At 43.6% G+C, this 22,315-nt stretch overlaps 1 protein-coding gene across 1 annotated transcript in view; it reads left to right on the top strand.

The window, feature by feature from the left end:
• The window catches only part of LOC126267817 (venom allergen 5-like), a 185,550-nt gene extending 169,070 nt beyond the window's left edge, over nucleotides 1-16,480 (top strand). Inside the window, exons 5-6 of the mRNA XM_049973123.1 lie at nucleotides 3,645-3,780; nucleotides 16,045-16,480. Of these exons, the coding sequence (XP_049829080.1) occupies nucleotides 3,645-3,780; nucleotides 16,045-16,306 (398 nt within the window). The 3' untranslated portion in view covers nucleotides 16,307-16,480. The remainder of the gene's footprint in view (nucleotides 1-3,644; nucleotides 3,781-16,044) is intronic.
• Nucleotides 16,481-22,315: the final 5,835 nt, after the last annotated feature.

Here is a 22,315-nt window from a genome sequence, read left to right as displayed (position 1 = left end):
CCAATCATGTTATTAAGTATATCCAGCGACCTCTGGGTGACGGTGTCGATACGCGTCGTGTAACTCAATTTCTCATCGTCGACTACTCGCAGGTATCGGGCCTCGTGGTGTCGAAGAATTGGTGTGATGGCACCATGCTGTCAGTATTCACGTAGCCCTTTCCACTTTCGGTTCAAGGTTCTCACAGTTACCATGGCCAACCACCAGCAGGAGGTCATCTGCGTAGGCTATGACCTCTAGCATATCCTCACTATTCTTCAAGTTGTCCAGAGGAGGCTTCATATTAACGTCCCAAAATAGTGGCCCAGGACAGATCCCAGTGGCCACCCCTTTGTTACCTCTTCACTGATTTTGTTGCTAGGAATAATAGCGAGACCTCCCTTTCTTGACAATAGCTCCTAATACAGCCACATAGCGACCCTAGGCACTCATTCTCCCATAGTGCGAAGGCCACCACAGTTTATCAAAGGCGCCACTGATGTCCACCATGATGGCATGTACTTGTGCGGGACTGAGCTACAGACCTCAGCCGCCAGGGCGATGGCGTCAGATGCCGATCGCCCCGACCGAAAGGCGAACTGTCTATCGCTCATCCCGCACAGCACATAGTGTGCTGTTAGTCTATCTGCCAGGAGATTCTCACAAAGTTTCCCCAACGGGTCCAATAAACAGGCAGGCCTATACAACTTTACCTCTTTCGGGTCTTCACCTGGAGCTTTCTTTATTATGACCTCGTTTGCTTTCTTCTATACTGAGCCTCAAACACGCGCTGTACAACTTAGTGAGAGGCGCCACCAACTGATGGGAGGGGGGGGGGGGGGAGAGGGGGCTAGGAATTGCACCTCCTCCGCTGGAGCCTGCAGCTGGAAAAATGTATTTTCGAAAGAAAAACATTGTATATACGTAAGTTATAAGGACGCGTTGCTAACGTCTGTTCAACTATATTTTAGCCACTCGTACAACTCTCAGCACAGACTCCCCCTTTTTACACCAATGCTACATGGGAGAGTGAGGGAATCAGTAATCCAGCTTTAAGTGGGGAACGCAAATGTCTGATTAGATTCATCCGAGTTGATTTTGGCCCATTTTGTGTAGTCTAGCTTCGTAGCTGAGTGGTCAGCTTTGATGGCTGACATGCCGGGTCGATTCTGGGCAATAGTAAGGGTTTTTCATTGGTCAGAGGCCTGATATAGGCTGCACTCTGTCTCGTGATGCCAGCTGAGGAGCTACTTGGTCGAGAGGTAGCGGCTCTGGAGTCTGGAAAGTCTGCAAAACGGCCGAGAGAGGGGTGTGCTGAACACATGCCTCTGAATACCGCATCCACATGACGTCGCAAGGTGGGAGACATCCCTGTGGTCTCACGGTCTGGACGAGAAGCTCTTTCTTCTTCTTATAGTGTAGAGGTCGATATCACACCACTGCAAAACAATTCCTAATTTAAAAAATCACGAGTTTGTGAATTCTTGGAAGACTTGGTGACTGCAATAAAATAAACGAACGTAGCTGAAGTTTATTACATCAAATGAGCTACGTTACACAAGGAGTATACCTCGCTCAGGATGTGGTGGCCGATGGGCAGTTTTCGTCCGAAGCGCTGGGCGAGTTCATTCGTTTGTTCAGAATGGAAGCCGGTCAGCGATGACAGAATCGAGGCGCGCACCCTGCAGTCTTATTCAACTGATTTTACAGAAAGAATTCAGTAAAAAACAAAAAAAAAATGTTGCTGTTTTGATAGGTTTATATCTCAGGTTCGTGATGATGCGCCCATCATTTCGTTAAAGGTCCTAGTTATTGTGGTATTTACACGAAAGTAAGACACTGCGCGAAAGTCGGGAAAGTGTGCAATGAAAAATAGAGGTCGCTATGATTTTGCATTTGGTGCTTAATACATAATATGTTGTATTGAATTTTTCTTTAAACTTTGGTAGAGGAATCTATCTGTCACCAATCTCAGGAAAATTGATACGATGTAGGTCATTTGCGATCGTGTGGCGCCAGCGGTAAAGCCAGAGTGACATATCCACAACATTCCTCATATTTCATAAACGGTTTCAGATACTGAAAACGATAGCACGCAAAGAGGAGACTATTTTACCATATCGCTATTATATACAGCTTCTTATATACCGGATTATTCCAGTAACTACAGACTTTTTTGGTGAAAGAATGTAATTTTTAAGGGCCATCGACAGCTGATGAAACGAGAAACATTATGGGTTTTGGAACAACATATTTGGAGACATTGCAGGTTTTTTTTTGTACAGAGGATGTGCTTTTTCATAAGATACAGACTTTACTTTTTCTGAGTTCTTCAGTTAATAAACTTTGTGAACCACTGTTTCAGAATTCTGTCGCAGTTTTGTCTGTACAACGTGTTAACGAGGTGTGACAGTGTAAACTCCACTGTGTTTTGGCAAAGGAAGCAAATTTTTTCATAGAAACCTAGAGAAATGAGTGGGTTTTACTCAAAATTCCCAACTCATGACGCTTCTGTGGAAGTTACAAATGGTTAACAGGCCAGGCGAAAATAAATCGCATCATATTCGGCAGGATTCGTTTAGATACTAACGAAAGCACAGGTGAGAGTAGATCTTTTTGAATGTTCATCATGCAAGTGCGGGTGTGCAGGGGCCCCACTTAATAGTTAAAAAACGGTACTCCCCTCCAGCGACGGCATTTCCCCGCTGAGCTCTGAGCGTCTCCCCACCACTGCCGCCCTCCCCTCGTTTCCCAAGACAATTGCGCATCTAGCGGCCACGGCGTTTTGCGCGCGCCATACCTTCGAATTTCAATTGTTTCTTCATTGAAAAACAATTCAGTCGTGGTGTCACTAGTGACTTCAGCAACTCTAGCAGGCAGTCAAATTCACAAAAAAAAGGCTTAAAGTGTCTCTCATAAGAGACGAATAATTGACAAAAATGTTAATTGCATAAATGTGTATCAGTGCACTGTACTAAGAATATTTTAAATTTCGTCTATGGTCTCACTAACAGAGATATTGTAATTCACGATGTGAACTGGACTCACGAAATAAACGGACGCAAAATTTGCACCACACTGTCACTTGCTGACCGAAAGTCAAATCACATAAACATTACAAACCCGCGTCTGTTCCTCATTCTTTCGAGTCTGCAAGCAAGATCTCTTCCAGTCTCGACGCCCAAGACCAGCTTACTGTGCATTACCTTCACAACCACTTCTTTTAGGTTGCTTCCTATTGGCTGCTGCCTTGCCCCTCTATCCAAGTGACTGGCTTTACATTGCAATTAGAAACAACTTCTGGGTGAATCGGTTATCATTAATGAAAAGAGTTTAGTAATAAATCGTGCTCAGATATCAATTAAACTAGCCTCAAATATAATATATTTAAAATGAATAGCTTCTCATAAAATATTACGATAACGTAAATACTCTGTTACTAACAAAAAACATAAATAATCTGCACATTTTTAATATTAAGCAAGTTTGTGGAAATTTAGAAAATAATGTTATCTAATTTTTTTCATGTGTTGAGGTTCTTGCATTAGGACTGATTATAATACTTGCCCTCTAAGCTGAAGGACTCGACCAACTGTGTGGTGGAGATCCTCAACATTTAGCCACTTTCGTTTCCCCTCAGAATATTTCCGGTGCTTCTGTTTCAGCGGCTTTCCAAGTGGGACAGAACCTGTTCGTTATTTACGGTAGCGAGCGCGACATCAATGCAAACTGGAGCTCAACTGTCTTCAGCTGGTACAACGAGGTGGAAATATTTGACGCTAGCAACGTGAAAAAATTCAGGTGAGTCAGACACAGCTACCCTGTAGTCGCAGATCAAAAGAGGAAACACACTGAGTGGCATCTAACGTTTCTGCTTAAAATATTGTCAGCTAGACGAACAGTGGTCAGGATTTCATTGAAAAATAGCAGCGCTTTCATGCAAACTTAATTAGCTACTAGGATAAATGTATCAACCCTTTTAAAAATCGAGATGTGGTTTCCTTTTGCGCCAGAGCAGTAGATCTTTATGAGGCAAATGCTGTGACACAACTCTGTAATGGGTATCCTAAGGAACTGCAGAGTTAAAAAGAAACACAGAACATGGGTAATGTTGTGGCCGTTATAATGGTGTGTCGAACGGAAGTTAACGCCACTGCCATTGGAAACTACCGACGTCGAGGTAAACGGTAAGTGATGGTTACATCGCTCTGGGCGGAGACTGCAGTGAACTTAAGGGTGACAGTAATAACAGCGCCAACTTCCCCATAGTCGGTGTAGCTTTACTTCGTAATTTCCTGTAACATTTGTCCAAGATTTCAAACATAGCAATGGTGAATAGACGTGAATGATTTGAGAAAATCAGCCAGTCAGTTGCAGGTATAAAGTTTTATTAACAACCACTGACTGTGGTTTCAACAGCTGTAAAATTGTCTTCTTCATAAGTACACGTGCCTATTGAGGAAATATTTCTTACAACAGAGTTAAAAAAGAATTAACAAGGCGTCAAGGATGTGGAAAACCACTGAATAAAATATGATAAACACGCATTACTTACTCGTAAAATCACATGTTGGCGATGACAAATTTTAAAGCACATGTCAAATAACGTGGTACGAGTAACCACCAGTAAAACCGAAATAATAAATCCATAAAAACGCTCCCACTGGAGCTGGGCTAAGCGTAAAAGTCATCGCACTGAAATATGCGTGGAGTTTAAAGGCAGTGATACGACCCGTGTGGCTGGTGCCATGTGGCGACTGACAAACTTGTCGCAGTGCACGAAATACGAAACATCGATAGATGACGTACCTGCTCGAAAAAATTTGCGTATTACAAACAGATAAAGCGTAAACTATCAATCACCACGTTATATTGGAAAGGAACAGAAAATTTTTAGGTAGAAACATGGGGGGGGGGGGGGGGGGGGAAATGGAAGGTAGGGAGAAGGAGGGGAAATTTGAAAAATGATTTATAACAGTAAAAAGAAGGATAAATAGAGATTAAATATTGTACAAGAAATATAGAAATTTCTTGAGAATGATTGACAAGTGGAGGCCACCAACGAAATGTATTATCGGGTCTGAAGTACCAGCTGAAAACCTTCAAGAAACTCTCGACCTGTAAGTTGCAGCTGATGATTTCACTTGTTACCAGCCCTATCAGTGAGTGATTAAAAATTTCCAGTTCTACACGTAAGTCGAATTTCCGCCTTTGAACCTGCTTAGACAAAATTACTGTTTCTCCCATGATTGGTAAGGAGTAAATGTTCAGAAAATGTAAAGAGGTCCACTTTACCATACTTCTTTCCTAGTAAATGTTCTTCATACCTCACTTTGATAGCGGTGCCAGTATGAGCTATACAGCAAAAGGGGCTATTGTTACAAATCGCTTTGACACTGATTCAGCATCGTGGCTGCAGTTATGCATGAGAGGCAACTCTTTCGACACCCTTTACATGCGGGTTGCCTACCTTCAGGTGCTAGGCCAGCCTTGATATTTCTGACAGGTACAGTTTTAAAATGCTCAGCAAAGATGCATAGTTGTCACCGATGATATTGGTGAAATGTGGACGGGGGGACGGGGGGACGGGGGGACGGGGGGGGGGGTCTTAGAGGGAGCGTTTTCTGTTTCATACACATCCTTTTGCTGCTCCAGATCACGTTCAAATTTCGTCGAATGGTTTTGAACGGTCCCTAGTGGTCGCTATATACTCCAAAGTTCACGCTCAGTGGGGCTGGAGCTCCACAATGTCCTTGCACCAGTCTGAACGTTGTTACGAATGTCTTATTGCTGCCGCAGGCCATCCTTTCGGACTGTATGGGAAACAATGCCCCAAGGAAAGGGGTGGTTTTATCGATACCCTTTATGCCACCGCCTTGAGGCGTTGTTGTGTCGATTCTGAGAGGCGGTGTGTCTGTGTGTGCCACCCATAAAAAACCGCACGATTTCAACACCGAGTGTCGTGGTTGTGATCTCCTTTGCAGAGGCGGCAAAAGGAGGAGTGGTACGTGGGGAAAAGAGCGGGTGTGACGATCCTCTCTTCGTGTAACACGTCCACGTTGTCGTTGGGCAGAACTGTGGTGAAATTTGGTGTCAATGTGACATCATTAACCGACATTCAAGCTCATATAATCGCCAGAGCTGTGGCTTCTTTTTCGCATTTGTCGACACATTACTGTCTGACGTCGCAAGGCGCCATGCTTTTGCACCATTACAGAGGAAGCCAAATTTCGAACTTATGCGTCAGAATGGGAGACAATTACGGGTTTCTAAATAGGCATCCTTTAAATTCGTTGCGCAGTCTGCTTCCCTGTTTGGTACTTATGAGAAGAATGTGAATGCCACATTTGTATATGCCACGTACAGACCATGGAAACAAAATGAGTGAGATTATGGCGAGCATAGAGGCGCCGGCCGGAGTGGCCGCACGGTTCTAGGCGCTTCAGTCTGGAACCGAGCGACCGCTAAGGTCGCGGGTTCGAATCCTGCCTTGGGCTTGGATGTGTGTGATGTCCTTAGGTTAGTTATGTTTAAGTATTTCTAAGTTCTAGGTGACTGATGACCTCATATATTAAGTCCCATAGTGCTTAGAGCCATTTTTAGCATGGAGGCGTATACACATTTTTCTTTCAGTCAGTAAGAGAATGGAGTAGGGCGCGAGTTCACTAACACTGACACATTCTAATTGACAGGATTTTCTGCAGGTTTCATTTAATCCTTGCCCTACTGATAAGCCGAGATCCGGAATATTAGTTTTGTGAATATGGCGCTTTTGTATTTGCAGAGGCGTACCAATGCTGCGAAATAATCCTGTCGGAAGAACTATTTTTTCTCGAGTCGACCTCGGATGCTTGATATGGAAGCTAGGCAACCTGACCGCGGAAGAGGTGTTCTAGTGAGTCTACGGGTGAGCAGTGTCCCAACACTGCGTAGTGACTGGCATGGAGGAAAGCACAAATGCAGCCAGGGCGAGTTACCCAAACAACTAGATCGAGCAATCGAGAGCACTGCGCGGTACGAAAGTCAGGTACTTGCCAGCCTATCAGTCGATCTAACGAGGAGATCGCGGCAAGTGTCAATAACCCGATTTCGCTCAGTGGAAGAGGGTTCAAAACAAGCGAACACGTGTTGCTGCTTCCGTATATACACTACCGATTCTGAAGAAAAGATGGTAAAAGTTTCCGAGGTTCTTTAAGTGCCTTTTAGCGAGTAAATATTTCAACCTAAGCGGTGGGTAGCCTCTCAGCTTACATTTTTGCGCCCAGTGTTCGAAACCCGATTATTATTTTTATTTTTGTTTTCCATTTAGTTATCCATGTCCGTATAATATTACTGCATGAATGTTTTCCAATTTATACTTAAATAACGGGTGTCGTTATTCGTCTACTAATTGTACGTCTGGTGAATGAATCAAAATAAAAGTAAAAAAAAAGCAATGCATGAGTGAGAAAATTATTTCAAATTGTTTTCGGTGAAATTACTATAGTATATCTTGATCCATAATCAACCGCAGCGCCAGTTTTGGCTAGTGTTCCGTTATGCGAGCGTTACCGCGAAATTATTGCCAACACATGAGACCTTCAGTAATGTTAACGATGTATCTTTAATTAATTAGTGGTAAGAGCTCAAGGGACCAAACTACTTAGGTCATCAGTCCCTAAGCTTACACACTAGACCTACTTAATCTAAGTTAAACTAACTTACGCTATGGACAACACACACACCCATGCCCGAGGGAGGACTCGAACCTCCGATGAGGGGAGCCCCGCGGGCCGTGACAAGGCACCTGAGACCGGGCGGCTACCCCGCGCGGCGACGTTTCTTTCTCGAGTGAGATATTACTGCGGCAAACCAGTCTTCGGAATTTCTTTGTTTCGAATTTTTCGGCGGCTGGTACCACCCAAAGGAATGCACCAAATCTTCCTCAAGAATAAAATATAAGAAATAATATAAGAACTGCTATAAGAATGAAATATAAGAATATGAGAATATAAAAGCAATGTATTTCCTGAAAATACCATATAACATAGGAACATACAGGCACTGAGAGCACCAATTCGGAAGCATTATCAATCGCTGCAGACAACACAGGAACTGACGGCCGTCACTTAACGAACGAGAGCAGCGGCTTTGCGTAGAGTTGTCAGTGCTAATTGACAAAAACACAGCGTGAAGTGGGACATACGACAAACATATCCCTTACGGCAGTGCGGCGAAATTAGTCGTTAATGGTGCAGGTGGCGACGATTGGGAAGCGTGGCGGATGGATGGCATGTCAGGAGGCTCTCTTCCAGTTCGCCACTTCCCAGTTCCTCAGGGAAGAGGAAGTGGTTGTAACCTGTGTACGCCGGTGGGCGCAGTAAAAGAAGAGTGACTTTTAACCATTTATTTCTGCAAATACATCTCTCCTTTAGCGATGCTACAGCGGTCCTCTGCCACAGCTTGTCCTGGTGTTCCGCGAGCGCCCGGCAGCTACTCGGGAAGTGGATGCTGCGTCTCCACCCTCCGCACTCGAAGAAGGTGGCACGTGCGTATGTGGCCTACACACTCCGGCCTAGGAGGTTCTCTGTCCCTTCACGTAACTGTGGCTCATCTCTGCTCTCTGAACCACGATGACGACTCTAGTGTGGTCGAAAAGTGCGCCGACCCTGGTCTGCCGTGCCGGTAGGCCCCGTGGCTCAGCTGAAGTGTCAGGAACGCTGGAGTCCCGGCCCAAGTCAACAAAGACCCACAGGTCTTTCCACCAGCGTTGGAAGCTGTCAGCAGCGGCGAACTCGTGACTGGTGCTTACCGAGAGGAAGACATCTCTCCATCGGCTGTTGGCAGTGTTGAGGACGAGCAGGAAATCTACAACAGAATTATAGCACCGTTAATACCGGGTCAGGGAATCGAGTACACGGATCCTGTAGGCTCTTTAGGTTTTTATATTGGTAACGCCACGTAGCGCTCAGTATGAAAATCACTGACTGTGCTCTGTGCAGTCTGAGGCTGGTCGGCATTGTTGCAATATACGCCATTGTAGTATTGGGCAGTTGGCTGTTAAAAGCGCGTAGCGTTGCGCAGTTGGAGGTGAGCCGCCAGCAGATGTGGATGTGGGGAAGTGAGATGACGGATTTTTGAGAGCGGGTGATCTGGACGTGTGTCCATCAGAAACAGTACATTTGTAAGAAGGGATGTCATGAACTGCTATATATATTATGACTTTTGAACACTATAATCTAAATACATTGTTTGTTCTCTATCAAAATCTTTCATTTGCTAACTATGCTTATCAGAGTTAGTGCCTTCAGCAGTTTGAATCTTTTATTTAGCTGGCAGTAGTGGCGCTCGCTGTATTGCAGTAGTTCGAGTAACGAAGATTTTTGGTGAGGTAAGTGATTTGTGAAAGGTATAGGTTAATGTTAGTCAGGGTCATTCTTTTGTAGGGATTTTTGAAAGTCAGATTGTGTTGCGCTAAAAATATTGGGTGTCAGTTTAAGCACAGTCATGTACAATTGTTCTAAGGGGACGTTTAACATCGATCCTTCTGACCAATTCCTTTCTGAACTCAAATGATGGAGTATTTATAGTGTGAAATATCGGCTAGTGTTGACCGAACGTCACTTTTAATGACCGCATAGGCTTTCCTAATACGAAAGTGTGGTGTGCGTACTGTAAGACCTTCGGTACACACACCATCAGATTATTTGACTTGTCGCTCTAACGAAGTAGGCGGAGTGTCAACAATATGTGTCGTGGTCTTATCGTGGCGTGTTTATCTTTTGCCGTTAGGTCAGACGATAGAAATGCCATTTGGACGCTTAGAGTGGCAGATTGTCGGTGACCAACTTTAAACAGAACTTGATTAATTTTCACACACATTTATTAAAATAATAAAAATCATAGATATTACGTAACTTGATTCTAGATGCTGTTTACAATTGACAATCTGAAGTCCTTTGGTCTTGGTACGTTAATCTTATTCTCACATATCTCTGATACTTGACAAAGTGTCTATACGTTTCTCTTCACGCATATGTACCGGATTACGATAACCTTGTTAAGCGCAGACTGAAACTTGACTACAGACTAATGCAGACTAATCGGAGGTCTGTACACTCGTTATAATACCTCGCGCGTTCAGGTATCACTGCGCGAGTGTGATCCGCGAGGAGAAATGGTTCTACGTTAGCAGCAATCTCATTGGCTGCGTTACATATTAATACGTTGATCGGCGGAAGCAGAATTTTGTCCGTCTCAAAGACAGCGCCATCTCGTAGTGTGGATACGGTCGAGCGCTGCGCCTGCGCTGTTGTGCTTAGTGGGGCGCGCTCTATTGGGAAAGTTGTGTACGCACTGACTACGCGGAACTATGTACACAACAGAACGTGTCAGTGATTCATATCGCACCCTATTTGCTTAACACATTTTGTACACCAACAGACTGGTCCGCAACAATATTCAGTACGCCTTCTTGCGTTATCGAGGCGGCTTCTTACTTCACGTAACAAGGCTCGAACAGAAAGGTTTAGGTTTAGGTGTTCGTTTTTCCCGCGCACTGTTCGGGAGTGGCACGGTAGAGAGATAGTATGATTGTGGCTCTATGAACCCACTGCCAAGCACTTAAACGTGAATTGCAGAATAATAATGTAGATGTAGATCCCAGAATGAGATTTTCACTCTGCAGAGAAGTGTGCGCTGATATGAAACTTCCTGGCAGATTAAAACTACGTGGCGGACCGAGACTCGAACTCGGAACCTTTGCCTGTCGTGGTCAAGTGCTCTACCATCTGAGCTACCCAAGCACGACTCACGACCCGTCTTCACAGCTTCAATTCTGCCAGAATCTCGTCTTCTACCTTCCAAACTTCACAGAAGGTCTCCTGTGAAACTTGCGGAACTAGAAGTCCTGGAAGAAAGGATATTGTGGAAACATGGCTTAGCCATAGCCTTTGCTAACAGTCTTTGCTAACAGCACAACATCGCCTGCAGGGTGATCTCATCAGCTGGAACCTGGACTACTGGAAAACCATGGCCTGGTACGATGAGTCCCGAGTTTATTTGGTAAGAGCTAATGATATGGTTTGTGTGTGGTGCAGATTCCACTTTGCCACGGATCCAAGGTGTCAACAATGCACTGTGAAAGCTAATGGTGGTTCCACAATGATGACTGCTGTGTTTACATCTGGTCCTACTAAACCGATCATCGGCTGGAAATGATTATGTTCACCTACTTGGAGAGCATTTGCAGCCATTTATGGACTTCGTGTTCCCAAACAACGATGGATTTCTTATGGAAGACAGTGCACCATGTCACTGGGCCACAGTTGTTCGTGATTGATTTGAAAAACATTCGGCACAATTCGAATGAATAATTTAGCCCTTCAGAACACCTGACATGAATCCCATCGAACATTTATGGGCCATAACGGTGTGAGGTAACGGGCGAGTCATAGCGCCCTGAAAATATTCTAAGTTCGGAGTTGGCTTGGCTGCGCAAGTCGCTCGGCAGGCCGACTGCGTGGTGCTGGACAAGGTGGGTAGCCCAGCGAGTGGTCCAGACACCGCGTGGCTGGGAATTCTATGGTGACACTGGGTCGATGAAGGAGACATGCCAGGAGTGCCAAAGATGGCAGACATTTCACAGTTCGTATAGAAATTAATAGTAGCCACAGGAATCAAGATAACTCAAAAAGAAACATGTTCATTACCATTATTTGCACGAGGATTGTGATGGTGTAATCAGATTTTCAATATCTTTATTAGTTTAAAGTTAAGCTCAAAATGATTCTGAGCACTATGGAACTTAACATCTGAGGTCGTCAGCCCCCTAGATCTTAGAACTACTTAAACCTAACTAACCTAAGGACAACACACACATCCATGCCCGAGGCAGGATTCAAACCTGCGATTGTAGCGGTAGAGTGGTTCCAGCTGAAGCGAACAGAACCACTCGGCCACACTGGCTGGCTAAAGTTTAGTATCTGCCTGTAAATTATGCAAGTAACACCCAGCAACGAATTTGCAAAATCTAAACGGTTCATCCAACTTTGTCGACAGATGTGTCTTTAGAAAGCTATTAGTGTAAACCTAAATTGGTATGAATTACAGGCGTGTAACTTGAATAGTGCATGAGTTATTTGAGGTCAAAGTGGCCAATTACTACTAACTGTGTCAGGCCATAAGTACTCGAAAAAATGATAGCAGCGTGCTTATTAATATATTTATTCTTCTATTTATCCGATATATTCTATTCATGAAGAAATTGGTTAAAAATTTACTGTGTTTCAGAAAGCACAGAGACAGTATTCTACTGGCCTACCTTTTGTTTCTATTCCTTTGATATGTGTTTATTTGATTTGTTTATGCATTTAATAACGTGTGTAAGAGCGTGTTTATGGTCCAGCCGTAGGAATATTTATTTAATTTCAAGTTATTTAAACGTAAATCCAGTATTTCGTATGTGTTTCAATATGCTTGTGAGTGTGCGTCGGCTTGAAGACATGGTGGGAGCGCTCTAGCCAATCACAGCGATCGTTACTATAGGAGGCGACTACCGAAGTGGGGGAGGAGCATGGAGTACAGTACGGGAGAGTATGAGAGAGAGTGCTGGACGAGGAGGCGCAACGGGCGGTCGCGGGAAAGACTTGAAAGAGTGGAGCGGCTTGTGCGTGGTCGGCGATCGCGGGAAAGACTCGAAAGAGTGCAGCGGTTTGCGCGTGGTTGCGAGAAATAGAAATATTTCGTAGTGTCGACCTGTGCATTTGTGAGATCTCCGTGGCTTCTGCAGTGAAGATGTAGTATGCGTTTAGAAGTGAAGTGAATACCTCGCGAGCTACGTTGTTGCTCGTAACTAATTGCGTGAAGTAAGAATCTATTGTTTCCCTGTTATTCAACTTATATTTTATTTAATTGCTGGACCATCGACACCAAGAAGGTTTTTGTTGTGATAAACAGCATTCTTATAGGTACGTCTACTATCGTACTCATCATTTAAAGTCGTTAAGAATAGCACCTGCAGATTTTATTTACTTGCAATATTTCATTTATAAATGTCTATTCATTTAAAATTCGCAATTGCCAAGTGATAAGAATCTTCGTAATGGAATGCAGTCGAATTATTCGGGTGATGCCGAGGGAATTAGATTAGGAAATGAGACACTTAAATTAGTAAAGGAGTTTTGCTATTTGGGGAGCAAAATAACTGACGATGGTCGAAGTGGAGACGATATAAAATGTAGACTGGCAATGGCAAGGAAAGCGTTTCTGAAGAAGAAAAAGTTTTTAACATCGAGTATAGAGTTAAATGTTAGGAAGTCGTTTCTGAAAGTATTTGTATGGAGTGTAGCCATGCATGGAAGTGAAACATGGTCGATAAATATTTTATACAAGAAGAGAATAGAAGCTTTCGAAATGTGGTGCTACAGAAGAATGCTGAAGATTAGGTGGGTAGATCACATAACTAATGAGGAGGTATTGAATAGAACTGGGGAGTAAAGAAGTTTGTGGCACAACTTGACTAGAAGAAGGGATCGGTTGGTAGGACATGTTGTGAGGCATCAAGGGATCACCAATTTAGTATTAGAGGGCAGCGTGGAGGGTAAAAATCGTAGAGGGAGGCCAAGAGATGAATACACTAAGCAGATTCAGAAGGATGTAGGTTGCAGTAGGTACTGGGAGATGAAGAAGGTTGCACAGGATAGGGTAGCATTGAGAGCTGGATCAAACCAGTCTCAGGACTGAAGACCACAACAACAACAAGAATCTTTGACCATTCGATTCATGTATATATTCAGCAGTATTTGGCCTGTAATGCTGGAACTACGTATCCCAGCCCCTAGACAAGAAACCAGCCAAAACTTTTAATATTTCAACTTTGACTCTGAGGGTACGTAGTTGAGGGCGACACCACACTCCATCATTCATTATTTTGGAAGCCGGCAATGGGGGGGGGGGGGGGGGGGGGGGGCGAGTTCGTGCACAAAAACCTGCACCGGCAACTTTGTAGCAAACTGTGGACCGCTCCAGAGGCAACGCGGCTCAGTGTTTCTGCAGGATACGTCCAACATTTCAAGTCCATGCCGCGTCAAATTGCTACACTACATCAGACTAAAGGTGGTCCTTCACGCTACTGGGAGGTACCCCATTGTAACATTACGAGTCAAGATAGATCTAACGGAACTTCAATAGCGTATTTGTCTTTGTTGGTTACGGTAGAGAGATCGATATTTCGGTCCTATCTGTATATTTATATATAATATTGCCTGAGCAAAGGCTGGGCGAGTGTAAAGCTATCGTTGAAAACGCAAGCCGCGCGATTTGTTACGATTTGGTCGGTCGTAATAATAATAAAATGCTTTTGAATACAATTAAAATATAACGGCGATACCTGTTTAGTGTTATTGGGAATAATATGTAGTAAATTAATGAGTAAGGTAGCCGATCCTATAAGAAGAGGTAAAATTGGGCATATTGAGGTGTTTTGCTTTATATCGACGAAGCCGATGATACGGCGTCTTTTTCCTATTTATTCTTAGAAATAAACAAGAAAAGAAGTGCTAACTGTGCGTAGTGAAGAAATATAGGGGCTAGTTTTAAATAACTACGGTAAACAATCAGACTAACAAATGGACACCTAATTACACGAAACCGGGAATTCCGAAGTGTGGTCATTAAATTGAGTACACCTACAGGAAGGTCAATTCCGGGATAAATCTATACGCATCTCACGAGGGGCGCGGTATTGAGACGGTTTTTTTTAGTTATGAGGGCTATCCACAAAGTACATTACGTTTTGGAATTAAAAATAAAGTATTAGAATTTTTTTATTATATACAGATGAAAGCCACACTTAAATACTACTTTTCTACATAGTTGCCATTTAAATTAAGGCTCTTATCGTAGCGATGGACGAACTTGGAAATTCCTTCGTCGTAATATTCTGCCGCCTGCGCCTTCAACCACGTGGTTAATCAATAACCCGGTAGAAATACGATTTTTGTGGATTTCCTGGAAAGAGGCACTACAATAAACTCTCAAAGGTATTGCCAAACTCTGCACAACCTCAGAAGAGCAATACAAAACAAGAGCAGGGGAAAGTTGGGCTCAAAGATCTTGCTGATTCACGACAACGCCCGGGCCCACACAGCAAATGCCACTCGTGAAGTTCCCGAATCTTTTAAGTGGGAGTTGTTTCCTCATCCGCCGTACAGTCCCGACCTGGCACCGAGCGACTCCCACTTATTGCCAGCAATGAACAAGTGGTTGGCTATGCATCGTTTTGATGACGACGGACAGCTTCAAGAAGAGGTAACCACATGGTTGAGGGCGCAGGCGGCCGAATTTTACGACGAAGGAATTTCCAAGCTCGTCCATCGCTACGATAAGTGCCTTAATTTAAATGGCAACTATGTAGAAAAGTAGAATTTAAGTGTGGCTTTCATCTGTATATAATAAAAAAATTTCCAATACTTAATTTATTTTTAATTCCAAAACGTAATGTACTTTGTGGATAGCCCTCGTATATCGCGGAGAGCGGGCTTCAATTTATGAAAAGGAGAAAAACTGTATCATTATCATTGACTGTTGGTGTCAAGCAACCAAAACTGTTCATCAAATGATATCGGTGAAGGAGTGGTGAATGCGAAATAAAACTGTGAACAAAATTATGTTAAATAAAACAGAAGAAAGAAGACAGTTTGGTCGTATGTGTTATTATTCCATAAACTGTAACATTTCTTCTCGTTGTACGAAGCCTTTATAGGCGATCGTTATGACAATTTTATTCGAAGGGATATCGTTACGAGGTAAGTTTTGGGGACCTGGTCAAGAGGGGGTAGTTCGTAGATCCTAACTACTGCGGCTATTCTGGAATCAGGTGCTACCGTGACCGTTGTGTGTTGTCAATGGCTTAAGGTTATCATATCCCATGCTCTAAGACCGACGCGCCTTTCCTCTTGATATAACGGTGCCTCACGGCAACGACAACGCCGACGACGAAGGAAGACACGGTAGACCATGACTTTCGTCACTTCAGTGTCTCTCGCAGCCTCATTATGGAGAAACTGTAGGCTGAGGTGTTTGCAGGTCGCTGGGGAAGACGAGCCACTACACGCAGATGGTGGCGGCGGCGACTCGGACGCTGGGCTGCGGATACGCCGCGTGGCGGGAGGGGGAGGCGCTGCCGGTGACGTCAATGTACGCCTGCAACTACGGGCCGTCCGGCAACCGCTTCGGGCGCCCCCTGTACCTGGAGGGCCGGCCTTGCAGCCAGTGCCCGCCGGCGCACAGCTGCGTCGCCTCCCTGGGGCTCTGCCAGAGCGACTGCGGGCCCTCTCGTGGCGGCTAGCGGGCTGAGTCTGCGAGGGTGGCGCCTCAGCCCCTGCCCAACGTCACTTTGGCAGAATACGTCACACTGGCAGAGCGTCGCGTCGCCCTTCTGTCTTCACTACAGCGCCCATCGCTCTTCAGAGTGCCGCAGTTGCACTTTCCCGTTACGCCACAAGTACTCTGAAGTGTCCAAAAAGACACGAAAGACTCTTTTATAGGTTTTTATGAAAGAAAAATACAAAAGAGAAAAGTCCTACTTCAGAACAGTCAAGACAGGTAAATAAAATATCATTAACTACCAGTGTCCAAAGCATGATCATTTATACTATCAGAATTTTTTACATCAGACTACATGGCAACTGTCCTGCTTTGCAGTCATAGAAAATATCCTGCATGACTGCTGTCAACAGTAGCACCGTTGTGAAATGGAGTTACTAAAACAGAAATGGAATGGAATGGCCTAAAGGTGGACGCGAAACTGTAGTGATTTCAAGCAGCTGCTAAAACAGAGAAAGCTTGTAAGAACGTGATTCTTCAGTTTCTCCCGGCGTATTTGGTAATCAAAATATCCACGGGTGTACTGCCGGTCTACAGTGTCCAACGGGCACAATATTTCGGCGATCATACATGTCGCCATCATCATGTGAACTGACGGACTGAGCTCCTGTGAACGTGCCGGCACGGAGATCCGCACGCTATGGCTGCTTAGAGGGAACTGAGCTTTGTCGCGGCGGCGGCTGATTTAAATACCCTCCGCCCGCGGCGCTCACCCTCCGTTCTCCGCGCCCCGCGCCACGGTGGAACAGATTACGACGGCGCCTGAGATGACGTCGCAGTGATTGCTCTGTCCGACGTGGTCGTCACAACTATACGTTTGCTCGATTTACTCGGGAATTGGAGCATCTGAGAACTGTATTTCGAAAAAATGGGTACTCAGAGTGGCAGATTCAACGTGCTCTCAGCTCAACCACTACAGCACAACCTATGGAGATGGATGAAATCAAGAGGGAGGAGGTAGGCACTGCGATTATTCCATATACAGGCGCACTCTCGGGGAAAATCACCCTAATTTTAAAGAAACACCGGGTCGGAACTGTTTTGTCCTCCGAATAAAACACGTGCACTGGTGGGGAGCGCCAAAGATGACCTCGGTTTGAGGAAGGCCGGCGTGTACCACATTCCGTGTCAATGTGGCAAGTCGTATATTGGTCAGACGACGTGTACCGTCGGTGATCGATGCCTTGAACACCAGGGGCACACTCAACTGATGTATCCGAGCAAGTCGGCGGTCGCTGAACATTGTTTGTCGGAAAATCACGCTATGGAGTACGAACGCACGAGGATTCTAGTACAGACGTCGAGATACCGTGACAGCGTTGTTAGAGAGGCCATCGAAATTCGCACAAATGGTGACCTCATAAATCGTGACTGTGGCTATAATCTTAGCAAGGCTTGGAAACCAGCGATTGGGTTAATAAGAGTAAATCGCGCAAACGTATAGCTGTGACGACCACGGCGGACAGAGCCATCACTCCGACATCTTCTCAGACGCCGTCGCAATCTGTTCCACCGCGCGGCCGTGGCGTGGGGTGCGGACAGCGGAGGGACCGCGCCGCAGGCGGAGGGTATTTAAACCGGCCACCGCCGCTACCGAACCCAGTTCCCTCTGAGCAGCCATAACGTACGGATCGCCGTGCCGGCACGTTCACAGGAGCTCAGTCCGTCAGTTCACCTGATGATGGCGACATGCATGATCGCCGGAATATTGTGCCCGTTGGACACTGTAGACCGGCAGTACACCCGTGGATATCTTGTAAGAACGCTTATGTACAATTATTATGATGAATAAATCTTAAGTAATGGGTGGCTGTACTGAAAGTGGGGCTACTCACAAAAGTCCAGCCCCGGTTGTGATTATCGTATGGCAGCAAAATTTGACAGATATTCTAATATATTAATTAAGAGCTGATGTTTGTTGGAAAAAAAATTCGTTCCAATTTTGGCCACTGGGTGTAAATCAGCGGATGAGAACGCCAGAGAGACGAACAGAAATGTTTCCATATGTAATGGATTAGGGACGGAACGTCGGCAGGAAAGGTCAAACCAGTGAGAAAGGTATAATGTTGATTTTATTATTAACCACCACTGACACAATTTGTTCAGTATGAGCAACGGAGACGTCGACGATATGTCGCATCCGTAAAACGACATGATCAACACTTGCTTCGAATGTGATCAACATGTTCGTGTGTAGGAATACTTCAGAACAGTCAAGACACGTAAATAAAATAATTTATCATTATGTACCAGCTTCCAAAGCATGACCACTTATAGTATAAGATTTTTTTTGCATCAGACTACATGGCTACTGTCCTGCTTCGCAGTCATATAAAATAAAATGTATCCTGCATGACTGCTGTCAACAGCAACACCGTTGTGAAATGGAGTTACTGAAACAGAAATGGAATGGAATGGCCTAAAGGTGAACTCCACAATGTATTGTTTCAAGCAGCTATTATAACAGAGAAAGCTTGTAAGAACGCGTTTGTACGTTTATTATTATGAATAAATCTTAAGGGGGGTACGACGTCAAACGGGCCGGCTTGGAGCAGGAGAGGCACCACACGACATTTTAATTTCCATTGTGTATACTTTTACAAATAAATTTATAAAACTTTGTCAGCATGACCAGGAAGGATTCAGGATTCACACTCATTGCAGTGGAAGTTCGAAAACATAAAAAAATATTTTTTTACACGTGAAATTTCATCATTTTTTTCCCTTACAAATGGCTAAATTTGTTGCTATAGGTACACTTTTCGTTATAAGTTAGAGAGAGTCTTCGATGAATTTTGCACAGCATACATACAAGTGTATGAAATTCTAGAATTTATTTTATTCAAGAAAAAACGAATGATCTGTTGTATTTTAAACTTCATGTTTAGAAAAAACACAAATTTATAGTTAATTACCTCAATTTTTCCCACAGTTTTTAATAGATTTGGAAAATTCTAGAGTTTCATACACCTTTATGTATGGTTTGTATGTTGTGCAAAATTCATCGAAGAATCTCTCTTTCTTATGAAGAAAAGTGCACCTATAACAACAAATGCTGCCATAAGTAAGTGAAAAAAATGATGAAATTTCACATGTAAAAAAAAAAAAAAATATTTCGTTATGTTTTCGAACTTCCACCGCTAAGAGTGTGAATTCTGAATTCTTCCTGGTCATGCTGACAAAGGTTTATGAATTTATTTGTAAAAGTGTAGGCAGTGGAAATTAAAATGGCCTGTGGTGGCTCTTCTGCTCCAAGTCGGTCCGTTTGACGTCCAACCCCCCCTTAAGTAATGGGTGACTATACTTGAAGTGCAGCTACTCACTAAAGTCCAGTCCGCGCTTATTTCCCTTTCTGCTGGTAATGTCACAATACGGAACTGCAGAAAGTAATGTGACATTCATTGTATCTACACCACTTGTAGTGTAGTTTTATATTACAGGAGTGTTCGGTACTATTTTTGCAAATATCGTGACTCAGTTTGAGACTGTTGAACCTATTTTCCTGTTTGGCAATTACTTCTACTGCACGCACCGTAAGTGACAGAATATGTCTTGAGGTATATGAAAAGGAGAGATAGATGGTAATAAGAATTGGTTGTAGACATTAAAGTTAGTGAAGGAAATTAATTTATCATTTTTTCTCTGAACCAGGTGCCTGAAAGCATGCAAACACGTATTATCATTCCTCTTTGTATATATGTAAATAGCACTTACGCTAACATGTGAACTACAGTGACAATAAAAGCCTGACGTATATTTGCGCAATCCTCTTACTTGTAACAGTAACTAATAAAAACTATTTTTAAATAAATTATTATAGAAATATTTTGTAATATGTATTTTTTTGGAATTCAGTGTCTTTTGTCGATTTCACACAGCTGGAGATCAGTTTTGCATCCTTTACGGACTGTGGTGCGTTTTTATCACTTCTGTTTTATTCAATTACCTCTTTCCGGTCAAAGTGATATACATACTGATCTACATATCGACGGAATCACCATCTCTCTAAAGGATTCCATGTGTTCTCCAACTAGGAACCACCATTCCGAGAGATGAGGTTTTCTGGCAATCGTGTGTGCTCTGATTTATAAAATCCTACAGCGAACACTGCCCACCTCTACCGATCACTATTTTATTTCTCCTACAACGAATACAAAAATTTAACTGAAGCAGTCACAGTCGTTTTCTGCACATTGATCGCTTTTGCCACAGATTCTCTTTTGTCACAAATTTTCTTAGACATTCTCCACCAACTAGACAGAAACGTAACTGTTTTGCAATATTAGTGAGAGCTTTTAGAGCTTTTATTCCCCTTAAATTACTCTGCAATTAATTCGATTGTCATTCGTTTGAGAATGACATATCACTATCTGGTGAATGGATAGGAATCAGTAAAACGATACCTCCTGATAATGTTACGAGGTTGTGCTGAAAAGTAATATCTCTGATTTTTTATGTGAAGACTCTTCAATTAAAAAAAAAGTGTATTGACATTGTAAATCGTTATTCCTGACGTTTACATATTTATTTTGCAACAGTCACTCTGGCGGCAAAAACATTCCTCCCAACGACGGAGCAGTTAGTTGATACCCTCATGGTAGAATGTTTGACTTTGTGGACTGAGCCACAATTTCACCTCTGCTTGCGTCGCTTTATCGCTGCCAAAGTGAAGTCCTCGAAGGTGTACTTTAAGTTTTGAGAGCAGATGAGAATCGGATGGGGCAAAGTCGGGACTGTAGACTGTATTGAGGGTAGTTGATGACAGCGAGCCCAAGGTGTTGGACTGTTGCAGGTGTCGCAGCTCTCGTGTGTGGTCTGCCGTTGTCGTGCTGAAGTAGAGAGAGCTACACGAGTGGACGAACTCTTCGACTTAGTGCTATCAGTTTTCTGAGGGTCTCTCGCGCACCGACACAGTTACATTACACTCCGCCTCGTTGCAGGCTACTGTTTTGGAGCTCTCTATAGGCAGAGGGTAGCAAACTGCGTCAGCGAAGTGGCAGCTCGACCGTGTAATATGCATGACAAGTAATACCTCAACCGATATTGAGAATAGAATGAAAAATTCGAAGGCATTATTCTTCATTACGCCCCCGTATTTACTCGTAGCTTTTTATACTGTTCTGTGGGAGATGGTACACGAATATGAAAGTATACCGATACGTGAGAGTGTTACAGCGACTGTTGTTAATACTGAAGCTAAATACCATCTGACTGCCCTGCGTCATATTACTTCCCAGTTTTTTCTCCAAAGATTATGTTCTGACTCCTCTGCTACGATCTTCTCGGTAGTATCTTGGTGCGCCTGTACAGCTGAAGACTTTCGAAAACCAGTGTCGTGTTCACTTATAAAAAGAGGTTTTCGCGTGAATTTTCGAACAATTGGAACTACGGGGTAAAATTTCCCAGGTTCCAATTGGTTGGCCATTGTTGTTGTTTGATGCTGAAAGCTGGGTGTGAAAAAGAGCGGAAGCGTTATCAAAATATTATCGTTGTCGTGTCGCCGAAGTTGTATATATTCCTCCTGTGCTTGGCTGCATGCAACAATAACAGCCTTAGTAAATTTACAGAGGAACTATGCTTCTTTCTTGAACCTAACATAAATAAATGTAAGGTACTGAACACAAATAAAAGAAAATTTCGATTGGGTTTATCTATATAATCAGTGATCAGTCAATTAAATCATTCACAACCGTAAAGTGTGAGGGTAATCCCAAACGTAAGGTTTCCTATTTTTTTAAGTACATAGACCTGTTTATTTCTACAATGGTTTACATCAGTTTACAGCTTGAATATTTGGCTATTTTTCGACATAATCACTATTTCTGTCGATGCATTTTTGTAGATTCTGTGGCAGTTTTTGTATGACCATGTCATACCAGCTCGCCGCCATGCTGTTCAGAAAGTTATGAACCTCTTCTTTCACCTCGTCGTCGGAGATGTATCGCTTTCCGGCCGAATGTTCTTTTAACCT

This window comes from Schistocerca gregaria, chromosome 4 (genome assembly GCF_023897955.1).
Source record: "Schistocerca gregaria isolate iqSchGreg1 chromosome 4, iqSchGreg1.2, whole genome shotgun sequence".
Classification (NCBI taxonomy): Eukaryota; Metazoa; Arthropoda; class Insecta; order Orthoptera; family Acrididae; genus Schistocerca; species Schistocerca gregaria.
The sequence above is the reverse complement of the archived record's forward strand: the minus strand, read 5'-3'. Positions and strand labels throughout refer to the sequence as shown.